Genomic DNA, 27,886 nt, shown 5'->3' on the forward strand with positions numbered 1-27,886 from the left:
TGACCAATTTGATTGGATACTATGATGTGGTCACAAAGGAACTGAATGCCAAAAATAATTTTTATATCATATACTTGGATTTCAGGAAAGCTTTTGATAGTGTTGCACATGAAAGACTGCTGTACAAATTGGAGAGGTATGGCATTAAGTGTAAGTTGCTACAATGGATAAAGGGATGGTTGAGTGGGAGATGACAGAGTGGTAATCAATGGATACTGCTCTTCATGGACAAATGTTATTAGTGGAGTTCCCCAGGGTTCGGTGTTCGGCCCCTTGTTTTGTATATTTATAAATGATATTGATGATATTGGGTTTAATGTTGAAGTTTGCAGATGATACAAAGGTTGGCAGGGTTGTTAACGACAGTAAAGATAGTATGCTACTCCAACTGGATCTAGATAAGTTGGGAAAATGGGCTGAGAAGTGGCAACTGAAGTTTAACATTGACAAATGCAAAGTACTGCATATGGGTAGCAATAACTGAAGAGAAACGTACAAACTCGGTGGTACTACACTCAGGGAAATGAAAAGTGAAAAAGACCTGGGGGTAATCGTGCAGTCAAATATGAAGTTTGCTGAGGAGTGCAGACGGGCTATCAGGGCAGGTCATGGAATCATGTCAATGATATCTAAGGAATTTTTTTGTAGCAGGGACAGGGAGGTGATTATCTTGTTATACAAGGCAATGGTCAGGCCTAGAGTACTGTGTACAGGTCTGGAGGTCTCATTTTAGGAAGGACGTAGAATTGCTAGAACGAGTACAAAGAAGGGCAACAAGATTGGTGAGGGGAACAAAGGGGTGCTCTTACCAGGAAAGGCTTAAATTCTGCAAATTGCAGCACCTGGAGAGTAAGCAGCTGTGAGTTGATCTGACTGAGGTGTACAAGGACTTGAATGGGTTGAGCAAGCTGAATGATGATGGGATACTTCCTCTTGCTCAGACTAAGAATCTGAGGGGGCACAATTTCAAATTGAGGAAAGATAGTTGTAGAATAGATGTGAGGAAATTTGCCTTTAGCCAGCAGGTAGTTGATTGGTGGAACACGCTTCCACCTTGTTGTGGAAGCTAACAGCCTAAATAAATTTAAGGCTGAGCTGGACAGGCTTTGGAATGAATGGAGAGGTGAAATGGTAGGTTTTTTTTTTTTTTTTTTTTTTTTTCCCTCTTGGCTGATGCTGCATAAGCTTGCTTTCTTGCATCGTATGCCTCTACTAATGCTAAAGTGCACCACCTTTGGATTTTGAAGTAATACACAATTTTTAATATTTTAATTAATTTAATGAAACATAAGATAAGATATTTGAAAATTTGGTGAGCAAAAAATTTATTCTCACATGGTGAAAATGCTCAAGAATACTTCACCTTATTACCCTTCAAGCTTTATGTACTCATGTATTATAAAAAAAAAAAAAAAAAAAAAAAAAAAAAGTTTAACTTTTTTTTATACTTACCCTTGGGCTTGTTATACAGGGATGGGAAGGTGGACGGTTGTCCTGTGGACCAGCAATACTTAGTAATGACTGGGAATATAATGATGGTGAACCCGGTTGGCCATCACCTAAAAAGGGAACAAGTGGTTTTCTTGTTAATATTTTGATATTAATAACAAAAATCAATCGATATGTATAATCCAGTAAAAATCTATTTCTCTTATCTAATATAACATCCTTGTATAAAAAATATTAATAGTGTGCACTTGATCAGTTGGCATTTTAATTTATAAATGACATTGAACTAATAGAAAAAATTAAAATACATCCAAGGGATACCATTATAAAATACCATTTGCACCTGAGTTGTTTAATTTTTATCAAAAAACAGAGAAAAACCACCATACTAAAAATTTCAGAATCATACCCTCATTATGTCTCTCACATCCAGGTAATAACTGAACTGAAGTGGAAGGATTTTCGTGAAATTTAACATAGGCTATCAATCATGTTGTCTCTACCGTTCTCCCAACTCCACTAATCACTTGGAGCTCTTTGACTTCCTCTCTTTGGAACTTGACTTTCTCCAGTCCAACTTTCCTAACAGTGAGGTAATTTTCCTTGGTGATTTTAATGTTCAGAACTCTAGCTGGCTTCCGTTTTCTAGCCACACCAACCCAGCAGGTCGAGATGCTGAGGCTTTTGCAATTACTAATGACCTAGCACAGATTGTTCATTTACCTACAGAATACCGGACAATCTTAATCATACAGTCAATACGCTTGATCTTTTTCTCACAAACAACCCTTCTAAGTACAAGGTTGAAGTGAGAGGTCCTTTAGGCACTTCAGATCACAACTTTGTGATTGTCTCTTCTCCAATGGAACCTTTATCTCATGGCTATTCCCAACCTCATATTGTTTGGCATTACAAGAATGCAAAATGGGATGACCTGCGAGACTTCTTTTCCTTGGTCTGATTACTGTTTCAAAACTTCTGATGTTAACGTTTGCTTAGATTGTGTCAGTGAAATTATTCTTGCAGGAATGGAATCCTTTATCCCACACTCCACTTTAAAATCTCGTCCTTTATCTAAACCTTGGTTCTCCAACAAATGTGCTAAGGCTGTCCAAGAGAAGAATGTTGCATATCGTAATTGGCTTGTTTCCAATTCTTCAGTTTCATTTTCTTCCTACACCAAAGCTCGCAACAATTGTAAAGCAGTTATTAATCAGTCCAAACTAGAGTTTGAACAGGCTAAGAGTAGAAAACTTGCTTCTTGCCCTAATGGTAGCCGAGCATTCTGGTCTCTTGCCAAAGCTATTGGTCGCAACTTTTGCCCATCTCTGCTCCCACCTCTGTCCAAACCAGATGGTTCTGTTGTCACTTCAGCCAAGGATAAAGCTGACCTGCTAGCATCCCATTTTTCTTCCAGCTCATGTATTAATGATCTTGGTAAAACACCTCCCACCATTCCTAACACGCTCCATTCAATGCCTTCTGTGGTCTTCCGTCAAAAGAATATCAGAACGATTTTGATGAATCTTGATGCTAAGAAAGCTCCAGGTCCTGATGGTATTTCTCCACTTGTTCTCAAAACCTGTGCTCCTGAACTTACTCCTATTCTTTGTCGCCTTTTTTCACTTTCTTATTCCAAAGGTGTTTTTCCTTCTGTTTGGAAATTTGCTCATATCCAGCCAGTTCCTAAAAAGGGTGACAAATCCCTCCCATCCAATTATCGTCCCATTGCAATTACTTCTACTCTTTCTAAAGTAATGGAGAAATCAATTAACCGGCAACTCTTAAACTACCTAGAAACCTTCCGTCTGATCAACGATCGCCAGTATGGATTCCATCAGTGTCGATCCACTGGTGATATTCTGGCTTATGTTACCCGTTTATGGACTAATTCAATGGAAAGGTTCGGTGAAACACAAGTAGTTGCTCTTGACATCTCAAAGGCTTTTGATCGTGTTTGGCATAAAGGTCTTCTAAACAAGCTTCCATCTTATGGTTTGCCAACTGTTTTTGTAATTGGTTATCCAGTTTTCTCTCTGATCGCTCACTTAGGGTGATGGTAGATGGCTCTCTGTCTTCTAACTTCTCCACTAATGCCTGTGTCCCCCAAGGTTCAGTCCTTTTCCCCACTCTTTTCCTCTTGTATATCAATGACCTTCTTCAATTGACTGTGGTTCGATAAGGAGTGTTTTCCCCAGTAAAGAAAGTAGCTATCGCAAAAAGGTATATAAATTGCCCATGGTGCTTGTACTGCTTTTGCAGCTTGAAAAATATTTCCAAGATAGAAGTTCCAATATTGTGTTAGCTCTTGTAGTCAGATACCAGCAGGTTTGTTTTCACTGGGTTTATTTCTATATAAATTATAAATTCAAAGAGATATGTCCAGATGGGGTGAGTAGGGAGGCTACGTAATTTGGCTGCATAGTTAAGAAGCAATACTTTTCTCCTAAGATATGGCGGAGGTTCATTGGCATCTATATATATATACTATATACATTTGCACTGGTGATGGTTTAAAAGCTCCTAAAGCAATCCTCAGAGCACTATGCAGGACTGGATTGAGCCAAGCAAATGCTGTCTTAAGTGCAGAATCATAAACTGGGCTGCCATAATCTAGAAGAGATCTTATTAAGTTCGATATAGATGTAGCAGTGTGAAGTGAAGCGATTGGCTCCCAATGTCATAGAAGGGATAACTTTAAGGATATTCAAATTTTTCATACACTGTGTTCGTAATTGTATTATATGTGTCTGAAAGGTAAGTTTAGTGTAAAGTACTAGACCCAAGAACTGGATATTGTTGCTAAGTGGTATTGGTTGCATTCCTAACTGTAGCTCAGGATCTGGATGGAGCTGACGCTTTTTACAAAAGTGGATAGCAGTTGTTTTTGTTGCAGACAGGCAATAGCCAGCGATTTTTTCGAGCGATGCCCACGACTATTTTGTCTATTGAGAGCTGCAGTTGTTCAATGGAATGCATACTTTGTGAGTGGCAGGATATTGTAAGGTCATCTGCATATAGATCGGTGTCAACATTAGGTGTAATATTCTTTGTTGCATTGTTTAGTCTAACTGCAATGATCGTCACACTGAGAATTGATCATTGTGGGACCCCTTCTTCTTGGACAACTGTTCGGGATAATGAATTGCAGTAACGTTCCGTATGATTAATGGCAGCTGAACCCGAAGTCCTGTAGCATACAGGTTTTGAAGAATGACTTAGTGCTAGGTGGTATCAAAGGCCTTTGATTCTGGGAAGGATTTACAATTCAGTTTCTTGATTTTGTTCCAGGTTTTTCTACTGTTTGTATTTTTAGCAATAGTTGGTTGGTTTGGATATTTTACTGGCACATCAGCTTCTATGGCTACAGTGAACCAAACTTATGATTTATTCCCTGATGTCTTTTGTTTTATTTTTATATCAAATTATAGTAATTTATACATTTCAGAAACTGGAAAACGTCTGATATATTAGATTAATCTGACAATATTGTTCATAATGAAAATGTGGTCGCTCCTTTTAAGGATTTAAAGGTAATTGGATGTTTTTGTGTAAAGTTAGTCAAGTAGAATACGCTGAACTGTTTGACAGTCAGAGCACTGAGGTGGAGATTCAGCTCAGAGCAGATAGGAGTTTTTTCACCTTTTTCTGCACATAATGCACCTTAGCGTTAAGTTTCTTAAAGTTAATCAGGTTGTCAGTTGTTGGGTACTTCTGAAACAGATTCTAACTGCACCACAACATGCATCATTCCACTAGATATTGACCACATGTAGTAATGTGGTCAATATCTAACATCACCTATAGGCTGGCTTTTTGATGACTTGATCATCATTTACATTTTAGGCAGCTGGCTATATGTGAGGTTCTATTTGTTTGCAATTTGCAAATAATCAGTTAATGGTCACTGTTCAGTGGGTAATTTAAAAAACCACTGAATGATTGGGAACACATTGATAAATCTACAGCAGTAGACGTTCTGGTGGGAAAGTGGATATAAGTGTCAGCACCAGTGTTTAACAAGTTGAGTCTGGTTGTCAAGAATTGTTTCAATGTTTTCCTCGTTTATCTATCTGGGGAGATCCCCACATAGGATGCAGCCCATTGAAATCTCCTAAGAATGAAAGGAGATGGAAGTTGCTTTATAAGATCCTTCAGTTATTTCAGGAGATATACTGTGATAAGGCAAACCGTAAAGAATCTTCTGCATGCAAGTCCGCAACAGTAGAGTGATTCTTCGTTTTTGCTTGTTTCAAATACGAAAATGCCAATTCACATAGATATGTGGAATAAAAATAGGAATTTAAAAGTTCACTAAATTTTTTTACATTTAAGTACTTTTCTCATCATCATCATTATCCATTTTCAATCCACTGCAGGATGACGGCCTCTCCAGCAACTTTACAGTTCCTTCTGTTTTGAGCACTGGCCATCCATTTACTACTCAAAAACTCATGAATTTCATCTATCCATCTCCGCCTTTGTCTTCCAGGTTTTCTTCTAGCTCCTCTTGGGTACCATTCTGTTATTTTCTTAGTCCATCTGTCATCATGTCTTCGAGCTGTGTCCTGCCCAAGACCATTTTAGTTCTTTAGTTTTGATAAGAATGTCCTTTACTTGAGTTTGCTGCCTAATCCACGTGTTTCTCTTCTTATCTAACAGTCTGATTCCCAATATAATTCGTTCCATTCTTCGCTGTGTTGTTCTTAGCCTCTCTTCCATTCTTTTGGTGAGTGCAGAAGTTTCACTTCCATAAGTCATGGTGGGGAGTATACATTGATTCATTATTTTACGTTTCAGACAAACTGCAATATTGCTCTTCAGTATGTGACTATATTTCCTGAATGCTATCCATCCAAAATTTATTCTTCTCTTGACTTCCAGCCATTTATCATTATTACAGCTAATAACTTGTCCCAGATAAGTATATGACTCCACCTTTTCAATTACTGCTCCTTCAATCATTATTTCCCTTTCCGTGGCATACTTGTTCATCATTACTTTTGTTTTAGCCATATTCACCTTTAGTCCAAAATCCTTACTAACTGTGCATAACTGATTAAGATTTTCCTCAAATTCTTTGGGATCGTGGCTTATGACCACAATGTCATCTGCAAATCGCAAATGGTTTAGGTACTCTCCGTTCACACTGACTCCTTTCTGCGACCAGTCTAATCTTCTGAAAGCTTCCTCAAGGGCAGCAGTAAACAGCTTCGGAGATATTGTGTCTCCTTGTCGAACTCCTTTCTCGATTTTAAATTTGCTACTGTCTTTGTCTACTGTCTTTTCTCAGCAAACATATTTCCAAAAGTCTTTTTCTGATGATCTGGCTTTTAGGAAGATATTATTTTGGAATGTAATAATTTCATTTTCAAGTAATATTTTCTCTATGTAAAAAATCTCAGCGATTTTTTCTGCAATTTTGTTTCGTATCTAAGTTGACAATGGATATAATTAAAAATGGATAAGAAATATATCGAACAATGTCTTCAATTGTTTCAAAATCATCTACAACCTTCTCAATTTCAGAAACATATTTCTCACCATGAAGTTCAAAAACAGGATATTTTTTGCAAATCATCTTGCATATTTGCAAAATGATCGAATTTCTTTTCTTTGAGATCCTTGGCCATCGCCAAAAAATGATATTTATACGTAGGAATACTACTATTCATGTCATCCACATTTTTATTTTTTTCTAGCAACTCCAAATTCGGATCACTTAATGTACTGGTAAAATCTGCCAAAAAAGCCAGATCACACAACCACTCTGTATCTTGTAGATGCTGATAATCATCTCTCCTTTGATCAACAATTTTTTAAATTTCATTCAGCAAATTTTGAAATCTTTGTAGAAACTTACTCCGACTCAGCCACCTCACATCTGTGTATAATATCAGATCTGGTTCATTTTCATTGAGTTGGATTTTGAAAAGTCTCCTTTGAAGCGATTGTCCTCAGATGGAATTCACAATTTTGAAAGCTATGTCCTTTTAGTATTTAATCTTTTGCTGGATGATACTGTGGTAACTCAAAAATTCTGGGAATTCATCATCCTTTTGGCACAATGCAATGAATCCGTTAAGATGCTCCGTCATTGCTTTGGTTCCATCTGTTGTTATTGAGACGTGCTTAAATAGTGGTCATTAAATTTTTTCAATAAAATTTTTTTATGCGTTAAATATATCACGACCTCTAGTCTTTCTTTTAATGAAACCATACCCAGCATCCTTCTCTAGTGGCAGAATCACTGACATCTGTAGATTCATCCAGTTGTAAAGAAAAGGACACAATTAGCAATATGAGCACGTAATTGTTCGCTCACATTTTTACTCATTTTTTTTGATGTGTTGCATCACAGTATTTCGAGATAGTTGCATATCTTGAAGAGCACTTTTAATTTCATTTTTGTTCTTAAAATTTTCAAAAAGAGAATCTGTTATTTCTAAAAATGCATCTTTGATGAATTGACCATCAGAAAATAGTTTTCATTTTTTTGCAAGAAGATGACTCACTTTCCACTGCCTTCACCAAGCTGCCCCCCCCACGGATGTTTTCCTTATATGCTACACGGTTTATACTAGCATGTGATGGCTGAATAAATATATGTACGGTTTATTTATTAATGTGTATGGGCCCCATTTTTTGTTATTCCATTATGCATTACATTATTTAAGTAATATTCGATGAATCTGTAGGTATTCTGTTCTGGGGAAATTAATGGAGGCACTGGTTAAAGAAACACTGCAGGATCACCTAGACAAGAATTCAGTTATAGTTCAGACATAGCATGGGTTTGTTAAGAAGTCTTGTTTGTCTAATTTGATTGGATACTATGATGTGGTTACAAAGGAACTGGATGCAAAGAATAATTTTGATATCATATACTTGGATGTTAGGAAGGCTTTTGATACTGTTGCACAAGGAAGACTACTGTACAAATTGGAGCAGTGTGGCATTCGGGGCAAATTGCTGCTATTGATAAAGGTATGGTTGAGTGAGGGAAGACTAATGTTATTAGCAGAGTCCCCCAGGGTTCAGTGTTGTTTTCTGTATTTATTAATGATATTCCAGGGGCTCACATCTGGTGAGTATGGCCTTGGCAAACCCAGTGTCCTGAGCTGAATATCCTCATTCTTCTTTCTTGGTGATTCCCTTCTACTTCTGGCTCTCTTTCTCAGGTTTTTTTTTTTTTTTTTTTTAGGAGCATTAGCAACTAAGGGCATATTGCTCCGGGGATATGCGATGGCCATTCCCTGACCTCTCCGCATTTGGTGGTTATGGGCTCGAACCCCGGTCTAATCAAGAATGTGTGCTATGCACTGCTGCTCCTGCCCACCTGGCTACGGAGGCCCTCACCAGATGTGAGCCCCATGGGTATGACAGTTGGTAGGGTTGTTACTGGCACTAATAACAGTACACAACTGTAACAGAATCTAGAAAAGTTGAGCAGATGGGCTGAGAGGTGGCAACTGAAGTTTAACATTGACAAATGTAAAGTACTGCATATGGTAGCAGTAACCCCAGAGTAACATATCAACTGTGTGGTGCTACACTAAGGGTGGCAGAGAATGAAACGGACCTGGGGGTAATTGTGCAGTACAACAGGAAGTTTTCTAAGCAGTGCAGATGGTCTGCAAGAGTAGCTCATGGTGTCTTGTAAATGATATACAGGAATTTTTCTAGCAGGGATAAGGAGGTAATTATCCCCTTGTATAACAATTTCAAAGTATGTCTGTAAAACAAACCGTAAGCACACTACAGCATAGTCCACTATTAACCATTCAATTATTAAAAAAAAAAAAAAAAAACACACACACACACACCAACAAAAGAGATAAAAAAATCTTTAGCTCTAATACTGAGAAACCTTGGATTCAGCGCAAGTCCCTAGAGAATGGCAATGGATGTCTTTCTTATTCACAAGGTTGGTTCAAAGGATGAAGTTCTAAAATGGTATTAAATGTAATTATCCCTTGAGGGATAATTACAGCTCTAAAATGGTATTCACAGGCCGGATGCTAGATAGTCCACTGAACCAAACCTATTGGTAACTCTCTAGGAGGCTTCCACATCAGATAGTGTATAATTTCGCTGCCTCAACTCTGCAAGATAGTGAATGGAGGGAGTCTGAGCAAAATTATGTCAAAGAGCTGGGTATATTCTTGCTATGTGTATGCCATATCCAAAAATTTCATTACATCATACATGTCCTTCCATCTTTTCTTACTATTGAATGCATCACGAATAGTCAAACTAATAGATCAAACTTATCTGTGAAAAAATCTACATCTCACAAATAAAAAGGCCCTCACTTCCAATCTGTATGACGTCCATTTCCACTTACAGTCTGCCATATCCCACATACTTTTTCTGACAGAATGCCAATTACTGGTTGATTAAAACCAGTGCTCATCTGTTGTCATAAATTATTCACTGTACGAGTCCTTTCACTTCAAAGGTTTACCTCTGCATATGTCCACTCTGATATTCCGTGGCTTAAAATCTCTACCGCATTCTGTAAAAATCATCTGTAGCTTCCGCTGTTCTCCAACTGCACTAATCACTTGGAGTTCTTTGACCTATTCTCTTTGAAACCTGACTTTCTCCAATCCAACGTTTGTAATAATGAAGTAATTTTTCTTGGTACTTTCAATGTTTACAACTACAGCTAGCCGAGATGCTGAGGCTTTTGCAAATACTAAAAAACTCACACAGATTGCTCATTTACCTATCAGAATACCAGATAATCCTAACCGTGCAGTGAACATGCTTGATCTTTTTTGCACAAACCCTTCTACATACAAGGTCGAGGTGAGTGATCCTCTAGGCACCTCCAATCACAACTTGTTGATGGTCTCTTCTCCAATGGAGTCTTTCTTTCATGGCCATTCTCAACCTTGTGTTGTTTGGCATTACAAGAATATAAAATGGGATGATCTGCGTGATTTCTTAAAGTCCTTGGTCAGATTACTGTTTTAAATCATCTGATGTCAACATTTGCTCAGATCGTGTCAGTGAAATTATTCATGTAGGGATGAATTCCTTTATCCAAAAAATAAATGTGCCACTTCCAATAAATGTGCTAAGGCTGTTCAAGATAAGATGTTGCAGTTTGCTTGCAATGAATTCTCCAAATTCGATAGCTTGCAACAACAGTAAAGCAGGTAACCAGTCCAAACTTGAATTTGATTAGGCTAGGGCAGAAAACTCGCTTCATGTCGAAATGGTAGTTAAGCATTCTGTTCTCTTGCCAAAGCTATTGGCCACAACTTTTGCCCATCTCTATTCCTACCTCTGTCAAAACTTGGTTCTACTGCTTCCTCAGCTAAAGGTAAAGTTGACCTACTAACATCCTACTTTTCTTCTAACTCATGTATTGATGATCTTTGTAAACCACCTCTTACCATTCCCAGTACACTGCACCAATGCCTCCTGTGGTCTTCTGTCAAAAGAATTTTGAACAGTTTTGATGCAAAGAAAGCTCCAATTTTGTGTGCCTTAATAAAATACCAAAAATTTAAATGCAAGTATTTCAGCCAGAGTCGGTTAACATAAGAATCCAAGTGTCTTGTTGTTAATTAAATTAACAAATAGAAATTTCCACCAACAACTGTAAATTTCAGTGGAGAAATTATTTTGTTAAAGTCAATACTCTCCTTGCATTTTCAAGTGATGGCACCACTTTCTGGCTGCCACCTGGAGCAGACCACAATGCCCCACCCCCCACTATGCTACTGTGTGTAGCCAAAGTTTTGCTGTAATCGGCAATCTTTCAACCAAAGAATATGGAAGTTCAGTAATACTGTACATTTATTCCTGTGAGTTTTGGTTGAAAACAATCTACACATTGTCAGGTTGATTCAGAAACTTCCTTCGCTTAAGCTTAAACATTTTAACAATGTGTTACGAAAAACACAGAAGACACAATGTGCAAAGATATGCAGATAAACTGCACATGTACTCACACTACAACTGTCTTTCCATTATTGAAAGAAAGAGGTGGGAGGCAGACAGGTAACGTTAAACATGCTAACCCTCCCTAACATTACTGCTACCTATGAGCACATGTAAACATTATTATTTGCAAGTAATAACAGTTCAGCCTCACATCTTCCCTAAGCTGTAGTAAGATATACATGTTATATATGAAGAAATTGTGACGTGATGTGAAATTTTAAGAATTATTTTTTAAATCTAATGACTGCAAAACAGCTGATATACTATGGTGTTAAAAGTCATATTGGGCAGTGCATTTTTCTACTTCTTTAAATTTATTTAAACTACCCATTCCCACAACACTGGATGGAAGTTCGTTCAAATTGACCAAAATCAACTTTTTGTACATCTATCCTGCATCCATCCTTCAATTATTAAATTGAAGGATGGATGCAGGACATGTCCTCTCATGGGGTCATTAATTTTTATTGTACAAGAAATAGTGGTTTACGGGAACCTTCCGACTTGTTATAACATCACAGCAGTCGTCCAAAATCTGGAGAGGCCAGCAAGATAAGGAAATCATGGTTCCTGAGTTAAGTATATTTAATTTAAAATTTTAGTATAACTTTCATACGCACAGTGCCACCTAAATCAGACAAAGATACAAATAATGCTGACCATTGGCCTGTGATTGCCTAAAGGCTATACTCATCCACCTGGGCTATTGTTCTCCTCCTGCTACTTCTAGCCCTACGTCCTATTTCCAAGTCTCAGAAGACATGGCGATTGCTAAAATCGACCAATTTGGCACAGAAGAAAGCTAAAAACTTTTCTTTCTTACCTTAATTTAACTTTCCACAAGATTCTCTGATCTACTGCACAACTTTTTCTGCAATTGACAGTTCGATTTGAATTCACCAGTGAGTTTTTTATGCTCTCTATAACCCCAGTCTTTCTTTGCTGATCCAAATTTTCAGCATTTTTCCCAACAAGAATCAATATGTCAGAAACAGACAGAGATTATATGGTCAGCCAGACTACAAAACCCCAGGGGCTCACATCTGGTGAGTATGGGCTTGGCACACCCAGGGTCCTGAGCTGGATATCATCATCATTCTCTTTCTTGGTGATTCCTTTCTACTTCTCTCTCTTTCTCAGGGTAACTTGGAAATTTTTTTTGGCTGGTGCAGCATAAGCTGCAGGCTTCCTTGCACCATATGGCTAATAATAATAATAACAATTTGCATGAGAAGTGACACTGGAAGGGAACCAAGTTCCCTGAAGGCTAAGAGTAACAATTGCAAAGCACGCCACAAATTCAGGACTGAACCCTCCACTCTACAAGACGTTCCAGATGAGCATCACAACCTGAAGCCTCTTCTGACTTGGCTCCTGAACACAATCCAAACAGTGAAGATACCCTTCTGGGTATAGAGAAGCTCTTTAAACTCAGAGATTTGCTTGAGAATGAAGGGCATTTTCCTCTGCCTTCATACCGATAATGAAAGGCTTCACACCAAAGGTGGTAGATGACTTTCATCAACCAGTGAAATACCACCACTTTGCTTATTGGAGGCCTGAAGTGGTGAAACCCATGTTTAGTCTCTAGAGCAAAGTTTCCGGCATCCCCCTCCCCCCATACTTCTCCTTCAACCCATGCACTGTACTAAGTACTATAGTTTTTGATAGCTTTTGTGTTTGGGGTTTTCATAAAAAAAAAAAAAAAAAGAAACAATATTGCAAGAATGGAAAAAACAAATGCCACACTGTCCCACGCATATGCTGAGCTACTGAGGAGTGATATGCCAAGTACTGATCAAGTCTCCCCTGAGCGACAGGAAAAGATAAAAAAAAAAAAAAGCTAAGCCCAAAATTGAGTCACATGTTGTTACACTCAAGTCCACTGTAGAAGCCAAGCTAGAAACGAGTGAGGCTGTCAAAAATTTACTTACATCTAAACATAATGGTCAAATGAAGAAAGTCAAAATTAAAAGCATAAGAAAGACTAAGCTGCCAGGCCTTGTCATTGAGACATCTACTAGAAAGGAGGCCCAAAGAATACTCATTCTATTTGACGTAGATAAATCCACCATGCAGACAGCTAAAAAGAAATCTTCCATAAAAACCTTAGTGAACACCTCAGAGAGGATAAACTGGATACCCATGCTATCCCAAAATACAGTACTAAAACAAAGCCTCAATCAATTGAAAACTGGACTGTTGAGTTCTCTCCAATAGTCTGGCAGATACTAAACCAACAGGGGTACTTCTTCATCAGCTGGGGAAGCCACAGGTTCCAGGAACATGTTCTGGTTCCTAAGTGCTTTGGCTGTTTGAAGTTTGGGCACATGCCACACACCTGCAACCATCAGGATTCCACATGTGGCCACTGCGCCCAGCATGGTCATGAATTTCGAGCTTTCCCCAACAAAGATCAATCACCCATCTGTGCAAATTTCAAGGGAGCAAAGTTACCTCACACAGGAACTAGTCTCCAAAACTGACAATAATGACTGCTGGGGAATTGTCTATTGCACTGCGACTAACATCTTCCCCAGGGGAGAGGTTCTATGCCCTACATTTAGATCTGACAGATCACTCACCCTGACCTGAGTTGACTCAGCCAATAACATGTTGGACTCTATTTTTTTTCCAAATGATGATGGTCCAATTACCAATATCTCATCATCTCAAGAAACGAATACTTAACTGAACACACTGAAGAGCCTTTCCAGCTGGACAAACTTCAAACTGCACTCTCCAAAACTAGGAAGAACAAAATCCCTGGATGCTACCCCTTAAAGAACAAGTCATGAAAAACTTCGCTGAAAAGTTCGCACAGTACCTTTTGGCTACCTTCAACATTGCTCCAACAATCCATCATCTGGAAGGAGGTGAACATTAAACCAATTATGAAGAGTCCAGATAAAACTGCAGAAAATCTTAGCTCATACTGTCCAGTTGCCCTGCGTCTTGTTCTCTAAGAAATTTGAAAGACTCCACGTCCGACTGAAAGAGATACTAAAGATTCGAACCTGACCTCCCCGCATCAATTCAGCTACAGACTGGACTTCAGTACAGTCCATGCCATACATCTCATCACCATAACCACTAACAACCCTCCTAAACACTCCTTGGCCATAACAGTGGACTTTGCTGGTGCATTTGACTGTCTGTGGTGGCACAGCATCCTTAAAAGGTTAAGACTCTCCAACATACCTCAAACCCTGTACAGATGTATTTCTTCTTAATTTGACCAAAGAAAGGCTACAATCTCTGCCAGGTACCGTGTCATGAAACTGGTCACTCAGGGCCGTGTCCTTGGGATGAACCTCAGGTGCAATGTGTCCCATGCCTTCTCCGATGATCTGGTTTTAGTGGTTCACGCTGACTCCACGGCAAACCTAGCCCTTACAAAACTGAAAACTTGGAACAGCAACCCCAGCAACCCACAGGCTTCTCATATCTGGTGAGAAAATTATCCAGCCCTTTAATTATCCTTAAAGAATTCTTTAAGCAAGTGAATCTTGCTTAAAGGATCTCTCCAGTTAACCAGACTTCTTACAATCAAGATCGCAATAAACCCACCAGACTCTACCCAGAGATAAAATACCTCGGCATCATGCCCACTGTTATGGAGCTTCACTGTTGTACACAAGAGCCACCCTCTGATGTAACAAGACAAAGCTTGATTCCATCTAGTCATGCTCTTCACAGTTACCAGGGCCTGTCGTACTGTGTTAACACCAGCCCTTCAAGTCCTAGCTGGATTCATGTCCCTCTACCTTGAGGTGAGTAAAAGAAGTCTCTTCCACAAATTAAAGAAAGAAACACCAATAGAGATCCTTCACCTCCATCTTAATCTGGCAAACGATCCTACGGCAGAGCACAAGCATATTACTGATAACTCCTTGGAACCTGGCAAGGCTACCGGACCAATACCACCAAAGGCACTATAACCAAGCTTTTTCTTCCCTCTGTTACCTTCATTTGCTCAAAGGCCCCCTTCCCAGTTTTCACTAGGACTTCAAGTAACCTTCATTCTCACTGGACATGGGTCCTTTTAAACAAAAACTCATCGACTTAGGGATACAGTAGGTTCCTCACTGCACTTATGGAGAACCTGAAACTTGGGAGAATGTTATGTATACCTGTCTCCTTTATGACGACTTCAGGATAAGACTCAACCAAAATCCAACCTAATCACCAACACCAGGAACACCTCTACCTCCAGAACGAGGCTTGCGACTTTGCCCCTACTGAATTTGCACAATCAACATTCCAAATGAGACGGATGATACAGAGAAGAACCATCCCATGAACAGGTCCTCTTTATAACATGATCCCCTACTGTCACTACTCTTCATCCCAAAACTGTAGTGGCCAAGACCTCTGCTGGCACTATGCTTGCTGATTTCCCACTTTCCCCTCTGGGGTAGGATAATGCAAAACCCTCCTGGGGTAGGATCCTCCAGAGTTGCCCCTTGAATACTTAATGTAGGGCAGGGCCTTGGCACCCCTGTTGACTGCCAAACAGCACTTCACTTTACAGGATCCTCATCATGCATTCTTTCCATTTCCCTGGGTTGGGTGGGCTCCAGAACCTAGGGGTTCCCTAATTACTTCATCCTTTCCCCTTCTATTGAAGGATGCTTCTTTCTTCATTCCCTTACTGTCACTTCCACTCTACTCCTATCTCCTTCACTCTTTTTAACTTGGCCTCTGGCAGAAAACACAAGCGACCCTGGCAGAGACCAGACAGATTGTTGTTGTTGTTGTTGTTTGGTTTTTAGGAGCATTAGCAACTAAGGCCATATTGCTCCGGGATATGCGGTGGTCATTCCCTGACCTTTCCGCATCCTCCGTATTTGGTGGTGACGGGCTCGAACCCCGGTTTAATCAAGAAGCGTGCTGCTCCTTCCCACCTGGCTACGGAGGCGCCAGACCAGCCAGAGAACAATGGACTGCCTGGCTTACCTCCTAGTGGTGGTGGCAGGCAAAGTAGAGTCCCATAGGGGCCCTGTGGCCAAAAGCCAGAAGAAGAACAGATCCCAACACAACACACTACACACACTTCTCGCACTTATAGAGTTCTGTTACATCACACGAGAAATGATGGTGCAGTTGTGGGAAAACCCAACCCAAAACACTATGTCCATGAAAGAGTGTTATTTTATTGTTATTTTTTTGGTTTTTAGGAGCATTAGCAACTAAGGCCATATTGCTCCGATTATATGTGGTCGTCATTCCCTGACCCTTCTGCACCCTCCGTATTTGGTGGTCACGGGCTTGAACCCCGGTCTAATCAAGAAGAGTGTGCTACGCACTGCTGCTTCTGTCCAAATGGCTATTGAGGCGCCATGAAAAAGTGAAGATTCCATCCATTAGCATTCAGTTTACTCAATACATATAAAGCCTTAAACTCTTCAGTCAGATCTCACAAGTGCATTGTTTCCAAACATTACCTGGAAATATACAAAATAAGATAGGTTTCTGTAACCACAGGAGTTAGTTGTTGTCGGAAACTCAATTGTCAGGGAAATGGAAAATATACTGTGCAAACAGGATAGGAATACGACCAGGGGAATAGGTCCCCTGGGTTTGGCTGCCAGGGGCAAAAGTTGATGAATTTGTAGAGCAGATATCTTTTAAGGGCACAAAAGGTGATATTGTTGTACAATATAGGCACTAATAACATTTAAGTGTAGGAGATTTGTGGATTTAATTAACAAGTACAGGTCAATGTTGAAAAAACGTTGCGAGTTAGGGTTAAATTTGAAAGTGTCAGCAATTTTTCCCAGACATGTAGGAGGGAGTATATGGTGAGAACCTTGTCAATCAATCAATTCAGCCTGGGAGAGATTGTGCAAGGCTCAAGGGATAGAACTTTTCTCAGTGTGGTCTGTGCTTGCTAACAAGGAGACTGTTTCTACAGGGATGGGATAGCCTTAAATAGAAGGGGTGCAAAGATTGTTTGCTGATGCTATCGAGGCAATGTTAGGTGGGTCGGAAAACTGCTAGCTTGGGGGGGGTTCACAGGCTAAAAGTTAAAAGTAGCGGCAGGCAGTGTTGAAAGTGATACTTGCACTGCTTCTATTAGAATGAGCAGCAGCCTGGAGGGTGGGGTGCTGGGGGTTTCAGGGACTGGTGGGAGTCATCATTGGCATTAGTACAGACATATGATGCAAGAAAGCAAGCTTATGCAGCATAAGATAAAAAAAACAAAACAAAAAAACCTTCCACTTCACCCCTCTGTTCGTTCGAAATACCTGTCCAGCTGAACCTTAAATTTATTTAGGCTATCTAACTTCCACAACAAGGGATGGAAGTCTGTTACACCAACCAACTACCCGCTGACTAAAGGCAAACTTCCGCACTCCTATCCTGCATCTGTCTATCCTCAATTTGAATTTATGCCCTCTCAGGTGATTATTCTGAGCAAGAGGCAGGATCCCATCAGCATTGAGCATGCTAAAACCATTCAAGGCTTTATACACCTCTATCAAGATCACCTCACCGGTGCTTAGTCTCCAGACACTGTAATTTGCAAAATTTAAGCCTTTCTTCGTAAGGGCAACCCTTGGTTCCTTTCACTAATCTTGTTGCCCTTTTCTGTACTCGTTCCAGCAGCATTAGCATTAGTAGAGACATATGATGCAAGAAAGCAAGCTTATGCAGCATGAGCCAAAAAAAAACCCCACTTCCACTTCACCCCTCCATTCGTTCGAAATACCTGTCCAGCTGAGCCTTAAATTTATTTAGGCTATCAACTTCCACGACAACAGATGGAAGTCTGTTCCACCAACCAACTACCCGCTGGCTAAAGGCAAATTTCTGCACGTCTATCCTCAATTTGAATTTATGCCCTCTCAGGTGATTATTCTGAGCAAGAGGAAGAATACCATCAGCATTGAGCATGCTCAAACCATTCAAGGCTTTATAAATCTCTATCAGATCACCTCGCTGGTGCCTGGTCTCCAGACACTGTAATCTGCAAAATTTAAGCCTTTTTTCGTAAGAGTACCCCTTTGTTCCATTCACTGCCCTTCTCTGTACTCGTTCCAGCAGCAATACATCCTTCTTGAAATGAGGCCTCCAGACCTGTATACAGTACTCAAGGTGTAGCCTGACCATTGCCTTATACAAAGGAATTATCACCTCCTTATCCCTGCTAGAAAAATTCCTGTATATCATTGACAAAAGCACCATGAGCTACTCTTGCAGCCCATCTGCACTGCTCAGAGAACTTCATATCTGCCTGCACAATTACCCCCAGGTGCTATTCATTCTCTACCACTGTCAGTGTAGTACCACAGAGTTGATACGTTGCTCTAGGGTTGCTGTTTTCCATATGTAGTACTTTACATTTGTCAATGTTAAACTTCATTTGCCACCTCTTAGCCCATCTGCTCAACCTTTCCAGATCCTGTTGCAGCAGGATAGTCTCAGTAGTGTCCTTGACAACCCTGCCAACCTTTGTATCGTCTGCAAACTTGGACATTAAGCTTGATATACCATCCTCAATATCATTTATAAATACAGAAAACAATAATGGACCCAACACTGAACCCTGAGGGACTCCACTAATAACATTAGTCCACAATGAGCAGTGTCCATTGATTACCACTCTTTGTCTTCTCCCCCCTCAACAACCCCTTTATCCATAGCAGCAATTTGCCTCCAATGCCACACTGCTCCAATATGTGCAGCAGTCTTCCATGTGCAACAGTATCAAAAGCCTTTCTAAGATCCAAGTATATAATATCAAAGTTATTCCTGCATCCAGTTCTTTTGTGAGTGCATCATAGTATCCAATCAAATTGGTCAGGCAAGACTTCCTCTTAACAAAACCATGCTGTGTCCGAGCTATAACTGAAGTCTTGTCTAGATGATCCTGTAGTGCTTCTTTAACCAGTGCCTCCATTAATTTTCCTGGAACAGAAGTTAAACTCACAGGTCTATAATTACTTGTGTCAGCCTTTGATCCTCCTTTGTGAATTGGGGTCACATTTGCACATTTCCAGTCCATGGGTACCTCCCCTGAGTCCAAGGAAGCTCTCATAATTATGGCTAAGGGTTTGCTTACTTCCTTTGCTGCCTCCTTTAGTATAACTGGATAGATCCCATCCACCCCGGGTGCCTTTCTTGTGTTTATCTTCAACAGTTTCTCCTCCACTTTACTCTCAGTTATTACAAGATTCTCTAGCTTATTGCCAGAGTTGAATACACCTCTGGCATTCCGCTCGCTGAATAACTCCTCATGTGTGAATGTCGATGCAAAATATTCATTTAGTTTGTTAGCTACCTGAGCAGGATCATGAACAGTTGAACCATCGATATCAAGTGGACCAATCTGATTCATCCCCTTCCTTCTAGAGTTTACATAAGTAAAGAACTCCTTGCTGTTTTTCTTTGCATCCCTTGCTGAAGATTTCTCGTAATCTGCCTTTGCCTGCCTAACCTTCTTTGTAACTTGGTCACAGATCCACTTGTATCTATCCCAGGCTTCTGTGTCACGTGTTAATTTATATGTATCCCATGCATTTTTCTTCTCTGTCATATGCCTCATTCATCTGACATCCATTTAGGCCTAAACCTTGAACAATATTTCTTAGTTGGTATGTAAAGCCTAGTAGCTTCCAAGATAAGTTCTTTGCATGCTTCCCATTTTGAATTTGCTTTGGTCCCACTGTATAGAATTTAAATAATGTCTCAGACCATCGTAGTTGCCTTTACGAAAGCAATAACCCTTCCCTCTACCCCTGATGGTAGTTACCTCTGAGTAAATCCCACTTCAGCACACTGTGATCACTGCCACCTAGTGGTTCCTTTATCTGCAGATTCTTAATGCATGAAGAATCACTACTGATAATCAAATCAAGAGTATTACTCCCTCTAGTTGCCTTCCAAATATTCTGATGTAGAAAACAATCATCCAATAAATCCACAAAAGCCTTGCTAGTGTGTGAGTGACCAACCCACAAATTCCAGTCAATATCTGGGAAATTAAAATCCCCCATTATGAGACTCTGATTTACTGGCCCACACTATTTCTCTGTACAGTTTCTTATTATACTCATCAGAGTCATTAGGCCTATAGCACACTCCTACACTCAATTTTCATCTCCCAATGCTTATCTCACACCAAACTGACTCAACACTGCACTGTCCAGCAATGTCGACTGGCTTCAATTCCTTGGATTTTATGTGTTTCTTAACTAATAGCATAACCCCTCTTCCCTTCCAATACTGTCTATACTTTCTGCAGACGTTGTACTCCCCAAATTCCAGTCCTGCATTTCTTATATCTGTGTGACACCACGTCTCTGATATCCCAACAATATCCGTCTTTGATGCTTTGAGCAATACCTCAAATTCATCAAATTTATTTACCAAACTCCTAGAATTGGTGTACACGCAAGTATACATGCACCTGTTCCTTATTCTTAGCTACCCTAACACAACCCACGTGTTTACTTGTACCGCAATGACTCCCAGCAGTCTCTGAAATATCCTGCATCTTGTTTTCCAGGCTGCTGCTGATTCTAATAGAAGCAGTGTAAGAATCAATTTCACCTTTGCCAGTGGCTACAGTTAATCTATTAGTCCTTGTATCTCCCCAAGCTAGCAGTTTTCCGATCCACCTAACAGTGCCTCGATAGCATCAGCAAATATTCTTGCACCCTTTCTATTTAAGTGTATCCCATCCCAGTAGAAGCAGTCTCTCCTGTTAACCAGTACAGACCAGGCCGAAAAAATTTCTACCGCTTGAGCCTTGCACAATCCTTCGAGGGTCGAATTGATCGACAAGGCTCTCATCATATACTCCCTACTATCGTGTCTGGGCAGAATTGCAGACACTTTCAAATTCAACCCTAATTCACGGCTTTGTTTCAACAGTGACCTGTACTTGTTAAGTAATTGTGCAGGTCTCCTACTCTTAATATCATTAGTGCCAATGTGTACAACTATACCACCTTTTGTGCCCTTAAAAGATGACATCCACTCTATGTCATCAACCTTTGCCCCTGGCAGACATACCCTGGTCCTGTTCCAGCTATCCTTTTTACAAAGCATGTTCCTCGTTTCCCTGACAATAGAGTCACCAACAACCACTAGTTCCTGTGGGACCAAGTGCAAGCTCTGGCGTTGATGTGGGCAGCTGAGAGCCTGAAGGGCCCCTCACTTTAGATCCTTCAAGGGCAACCACTCTGTCCTTCAAGCTCTCATATAGGCCCATAACGATGCTGAGTTGTCGCCTGATTTCGTTACACTCCTTGCATCGTGCACACACAAAGACATCCCCCATGGCAATATCATGTCCTGTACCCGATTGCTCCAGAAACTTCATGCAAGCAGTGCATTTTAAAAGGTTGTGATTCAGAGGGCAACTGTATCCCCTTCAGTTCTCCTCTGAGCCACAGCTCTCCTGTTAGCTTGAGCCTTTTGCTTTGCTGCTCTGAGTCATGATTTCGATTTAATTTCAATAAAATTTCAAAGTACAAATTTATAACCCTAAACTTGTATCCCAACACAATTATAACGCTATATATATTTTTTAGTATCAAATATTATCTACGAGTTCCGTTTATATAACTTCTGTATCAAGTTATGTATTAATTAATTATGTTACGTTTGTAATCGAAGTCGTTATATGTATTTAGTTAAAAGTACAATATGTTGTTGTTGTTATTTGGTTTTCAGGAGCATTAGCAACTAAGGCCATACTGCTCCGAGAATATGCGGTGGTCATTCCTTGACCTTTCCGCATCCTCCGTATTTGGTGGTGACAGGCTCGAACCTCGGTCTAATCAAGAAACTTGTGCTACGCACTGCTGCTCCTTCCCACCTGGCTACGGAGGCACCAAAAGTACAATATAACTGACAACGAAGTTTAACAAAATTAACAGATTTTGCTGATTAATTGACAATATTATATTATATACTATACTATACTAACTATCTAGTTCGGGATATAACATTATATTGTATAACAATGGCACAAATTACGAATGGTAAATCTATGGACACTTAAGTATTAATTAACTTCCAAATCTCGCTGTCTCAATTCAGAATAAACAAATGATCCTGACTAGGTCTATAAGCTACTTATAGAAAATAATTTTATGTATCAATTGGTCAATAAAGCAGCTAAATATGGCTAAAAAACTTCTCGTTCAGCAGAGCTGCAACTTGTAACATGTGGTTAGAATACCCTTATCGATACTTTTATGTAATTACAAGGCTGAGTATAGAATAAATACACCAGATTAATCAGAAAATCACAAAATAATGCTATACTACTAAATTTAAATCAAAAGTTTTAGAAAAGCAATAATTTCAAATCAATGAATAAGAAAATCCACTTAGCGGCTTTGAACACATCTGGCTCCCACTAGCCCAAATCATGAAACAAATAAAAACATGGGCTCTGTTAGGGTAACTAAGAATAAGAACAGGTGCATGTATACTTGCATGTATGCCAATGCTAGGAGTATAGTAAATAAATTTGATGAATTTGAAATGCTGGTCAAGACACCAAAGGTGGATATTGTTGGGATATCAGAGACGTGGTTTAACACACATATAAGGAATGCCGACCGGGCTAGCCGGGTGGGTAAAGTGCCTGCCTGGCAACCCAAAGGTCGCGGGTTCGAATCCCGCCTCGGGCTTGGAACACAGTACTGCAAAAACGTTGGGAGGTGCATTATGGCCACAGAAGCCGATGCACCAACAACTAACTAAAAAAAAAAAAAAAAATATATATATATACATATAAGGAATGCAGAATTGGAATTTGGGGAGTACAATGTGTACAGAAAGGATAGGAAGGGTTATGCTGTTAGTTAACAAACACATAAAATCTAAGGAAGTGCATCCAGTTGACCTAGATGGATAGTGCAATGTTGAGTCAGTTTGGTGTGATAAAGCAAAAATAACCCCAGGGGCTCACATCTGGTGAGTATGGGCTTGGCAAACCCAGGGTCCTGAGCTGGATATCATCATTCTTTTCTTTCTTGGTGATGCCTTTCTATCTCTCTCTCTCTCTCACACACAGGGGGGTAACTCGGGAATTTTTTTTTTGGCTGGTGCAGCATAAGCTTCAGGCTTCCTTGTACCATATGGCTAATAATAATAATAATAATAATAATAATAATAATGAGAGTAGGAGTGTGTTATAGGCATAATGACTCTAATGAGTACAACGAACAACTATACAGAGAAATAGAGTGGGCTAATAAATCAGAATGTCTTATAATTGATAGTTAAATCTTTGAGTAAATCCCACATCATAGTGTGCTGATGTGGGATTTACTCAAAGATTTAACTATCGTTAGGGTAAAGGGAAGGGTTTTTGCTTTCATAAAGGTGACTACGGTGGTCTGACAGACAGTATTTAAATTCTATACAGTGAGACCAACTAATGATGTTACCAACAGCAAATTCTAAATGGGAAGCATTCAATGAATTCATCTTGGAAGCTACTAGGCTTTTCATACCAACTAAGAAATACTGTTCAAGGTTTAGGCTGAAATGGAGGTCAGATGAACTAATGAGAAGTGTGGCAGAGAAGAAAAATGCATGGGATGCGTATAAATTAACAGGCAATACAGAAACCTATGGTAGATATAAGCTAGTCTGTAATCAAGTCACAAAGAAAGAGTACAGAGAAGGGCAACAAGACTGGTGAGGGGAACAAAGGGGGTTCTCTTACTAAGAAAAGCTTAAGTTCTGCATATTGCAGCATCTGTAGACTAGGCAACTTGAGGTGATCTGATTGAGGTGTATAAGGCCTTGAATGGATTGAGCAGGCTCGATGCTGATGGGATTATTCCTCTTGCTCAGATTACAAACCTGAGGGGATATAAACTGAAATCGAGGAAAGACGGCTGTCAAAAAGATTTGCGGAAATTTGCCTTTAGTGAAAGGGTAGTTGATTGCTGGAACAAACTTCCATCTGTCGTTGTGGAAGTTGATAGCTTAAATATATTCAAGGAAGAAGTAGGGAAGGTTTTTTTTTTGCCTGATGCTGCATAAACTTGGTTTCTTGCCTCATATGCCTCTGCTAATGATAACAGTAATAACAAGTCTTGGCAAAAGGAACTTCTCTGTATTAGCAGAATTGGTTAATTTTGGAGAAGTGTCACTGAACATTAAACATAAATCATACAGTTCAACACGATTTTTTAATGGCTTTCAACAGTGATTAACAATAAGATTATTTAACAAATGAAGATATCTAAACAGCAACTAGAGTATATTACTAGGTAATTTTATTTTGAAAGTTATTTCTGCTAAATTTTGCAGGAATTTGATTCCTGCAGAATTTAGCCGAAGTAAATCTGCTAAATTCTGCAGGAATCAAATTGTAATTCTTGCAATCTGTTGACTATATATAATTACCAGTTCCAATTTCAAGAGGAAGTCCAAAAACTTCTAGCTCTGCTCGACTAAGAGACTGACTACCTAAAGGAGCAGAAGGAGGCGATGGTGTCCCAAGAGATAACTGATGAATGACTTGCTGCTGATTCTAAAAAAACAAATAGGAAAATGGGCAATACAAAACTATTTTCTATGTATATGCTTAAGAAACTTTCTATCGTAATAACTATACTAAGTTTTTTCCTTTAACAATATATATATATATATATATATAAATATGATATTTAAAATAAACATCATATTTATTTCCGCCTTTGCGATGATTTGTATGACGATTGAAATGCAGCGATTCCATGACCATTATTGGCCTCGTGGTCCTCTGTCGATATGGGGCATAATGGTCAGTCTATCATTTTTGATATTTTAGTTTTTGTAGTTTCTTTAACCCCTTTTTGGTGATATTTTACGTCTTTTGGAACTGGTACCTTCGAGGGGGTACCGCTAAATTATATATAATTGGCATTATTTTAAATTTACATTGTTTTTATTAATTGGCTTTAATGACTAAATTATACAGGGGATTATCGACTACCTTTTTGTCTTATTATCTCTACTTTCCCTTCCCTGTTTGTTTATTTTATATTATTTTACGTTTCGTTTCGCTCTGCATTTTTGCCGTACTACTGGCTGATGTTTTTTATTTTAAATATCATATTTATTTTAATTATCAGATATAATTAGGCTTCATGTGGAGGATGTGCATTTGCTGCCTCTAATGATAGCTTCATATTTATATTTATTTATTTTTATTACTTTTGCCTAACTTTTACATCACATTATATATATATATATAAAAAAAAAAAAAAAACAGAACTAGGTTCTTGATCATTGTTCAAATATTCTGAATAGGGAACTGATTACACCAGTCTTATTACAACTCCACAAAATTCTTACACAAGATTGAAATAAATGTTTGTACGCTAGCATTTTTAATCAAAGCTAAGCAATTATTAAAACTAAAATAATCCAAATAAAACTTTATCACACAGAAATAATGAATAAAATTCAATATATCTGTATTTTTTTAGATTACTGTACAGGTTTCCAAAGTGTGGAGTGCACCTGCCTCTAAGGGAACATACTACTACTACTACTACTACTTTCCCCCCAGAGCATGGGGAGGGTTAAATGTATTGAAGTATATATTAATATATATAAGTATGTATATTTATAGCTAAATTATAGTGAGTTGGTTTTACATTACCAACACCTATGGGATAATCTTTTGTGCACGGTACAGCCCTTACATGCCTTGGCATAGACTCCACATGGTGTTTTGTGGTAGTGCTACCCATGCGTTTCACAATATATTCACTAATGGCCACTTACTTTCCGGTGGATGATCGTAGTATTGACTTCCTTTTTCTACTAGGTCTCAAAAATGCTCATTTGGACTGAGATTGGATGATCACGGTAGGATGGAAAATTCACTACCATGTTCTGGAAACCAGTTAGCAACCTCCTGGAACTTGTGGCATGGCACGTTGTCTTGTTGCGAGATGCTGGAGTTGTCTGAATACACTGCCACGGCATCATGTTGCTTTCACCAAATGCAGATGACGAAAATCTTTGGGCATCATGCATGTGTAAAATTTCCTTACAAATTTGGGGCCATGCATAGTTTCTGAAGAGGCATGAACATTCTGGGCATCTAGCAAATCTAGTAAAGGGGTCAAATCAAGTGAAAAAGACAGATCCTCCATCATAATCTCTGTAGCTCACATATTTAAAGCCATTACTTTTATGGACACCATTTAAGTAATTGTGCACATATCATACTAGATTACTCCTCTTTAGATTCTTTAAAGAAACAATGCTTTTTTTAAAGGTGGGTCCTTATAACTTCCTTGTAGGGTAGGATAAAGATCTCCGATACAAGAAATAGATTATTAAGTCATCGATAAGACATATGGGCTTTAATTTTTTTTTTTTTAAATGAAAATCCTAGACATGAAAGTTTCTAGAAACTATGCTACTTAGTACTATGTGTGGGTTGATAGTTGAGATACTTGTTGACATTAGACTTGAATTTCTGTAGACTGCAATTTTCAGGAAGTACGAGGACTGGTACGAAAGTAATGCCTCCTAATTTTTGCTTTCAAATGTGGTGGCGTAGATTATGTCGCATGTCACTGAGTGGCCACTAGAGGTCTCTAGTTTCACCATACTGAGTGGTGCTGTGATTGATCTTGTGAGTGCAGCATATGGATAGTTCAAAATGGTGGAAGTTACAGGTACACGTATCAAGCAAAGATTGGCGATTGAATTTCTTACCAAGGAAGAAGCGACGATGCTCATCGAGTTCCCAATGTGAGTTCCCAATGTCTAACAACTGTTTAGATGTTAGGTAAGACACTTCAAGAGTGGGGAAAGTGACACTGCTGACAAGCCCCAAAACAGCTGGCCAGTAACATCAGCGACAACAGCCGGTCAACGATTAAGATGCTGATCAAAAAGGACTGCAGCATCACAACATGCAAATTGTGTGAGCCAATAGGTATAGGGAAACCTGCTGTGATAACTATCATAAAGAAACTAGATTACAAGGTTTGCACCTGGTGGGTTCCAAAAATGCTGACATACGAGCAGAAAGAAACACAGAAAGTCACCTGTACAGAACTTCTCCAGCGCTACGAGATGAAGTAGAGGTTTTTCTTTCACACAGTCACAGGTGATGAAACCCGGGTCCACCACTATGACCTGAAACAAAGAGACAGTCAATGGAGTGCCACCATCAAAATTCACCACGCAAAAAGTTCAAAAGACAGCATTCTGTTGGTAAAGTCATGGTGAGAGCGTTTGGGGCAAAGACGGGGTCTTTCTTGTGGACTTCTAGGAGCTTGGCACCACAATCAACTCAGATCAATCTAAATTTATTATTTGGCAAAATGTCAGAGTATGAAAGAGGCTGTTAAGCATGCATTGTTTTATTATATCTTATATTGTGAATACCTTCACAACGAGTTGCCTAGGTCACTCCTTCAAGTAAGTAATGCTTCTCTGGTAGAGAAGATTACTGTTACTTATTCTCAGATGGGCACCACCACCCAGA

At 39.3% G+C, this 27,886-nt stretch overlaps 1 protein-coding gene across 2 annotated transcripts in view; it reads right to left on the bottom strand.

The window, feature by feature from the left end:
* Nucleotides 1-27,886, bottom strand: part of LOC150084471 (uncharacterized) — a 1,198,120-nt gene that overhangs the window by 40,260 nt on the left and 1,129,974 nt on the right. For both annotated transcript variants that reach the window (XM_090376097.1, XM_090376096.1), the window contains 2 exons: nucleotides 24,796-24,922; nucleotides 1,453-1,559 (listed from right to left, as the gene is read on the bottom strand). In XM_090376097.1, the coding sequence (XP_090232223.1) occupies nucleotides 1,453-1,559; nucleotides 24,796-24,922 (234 nt within the window). The remainder of the gene's footprint in view (nucleotides 1-1,452; nucleotides 1,560-24,795; nucleotides 24,923-27,886) is intronic.

Source organism: Mastigoproctus giganteus, chromosome 6 (genome assembly GCF_048544385.1).
Source record: "Mastigoproctus giganteus isolate SK-2022 chromosome 6, ASM4854438v1, whole genome shotgun sequence".
In the NCBI taxonomy this organism is placed as follows: Eukaryota; Metazoa; Arthropoda; class Arachnida; order Uropygi; family Thelyphonidae; genus Mastigoproctus; species Mastigoproctus giganteus.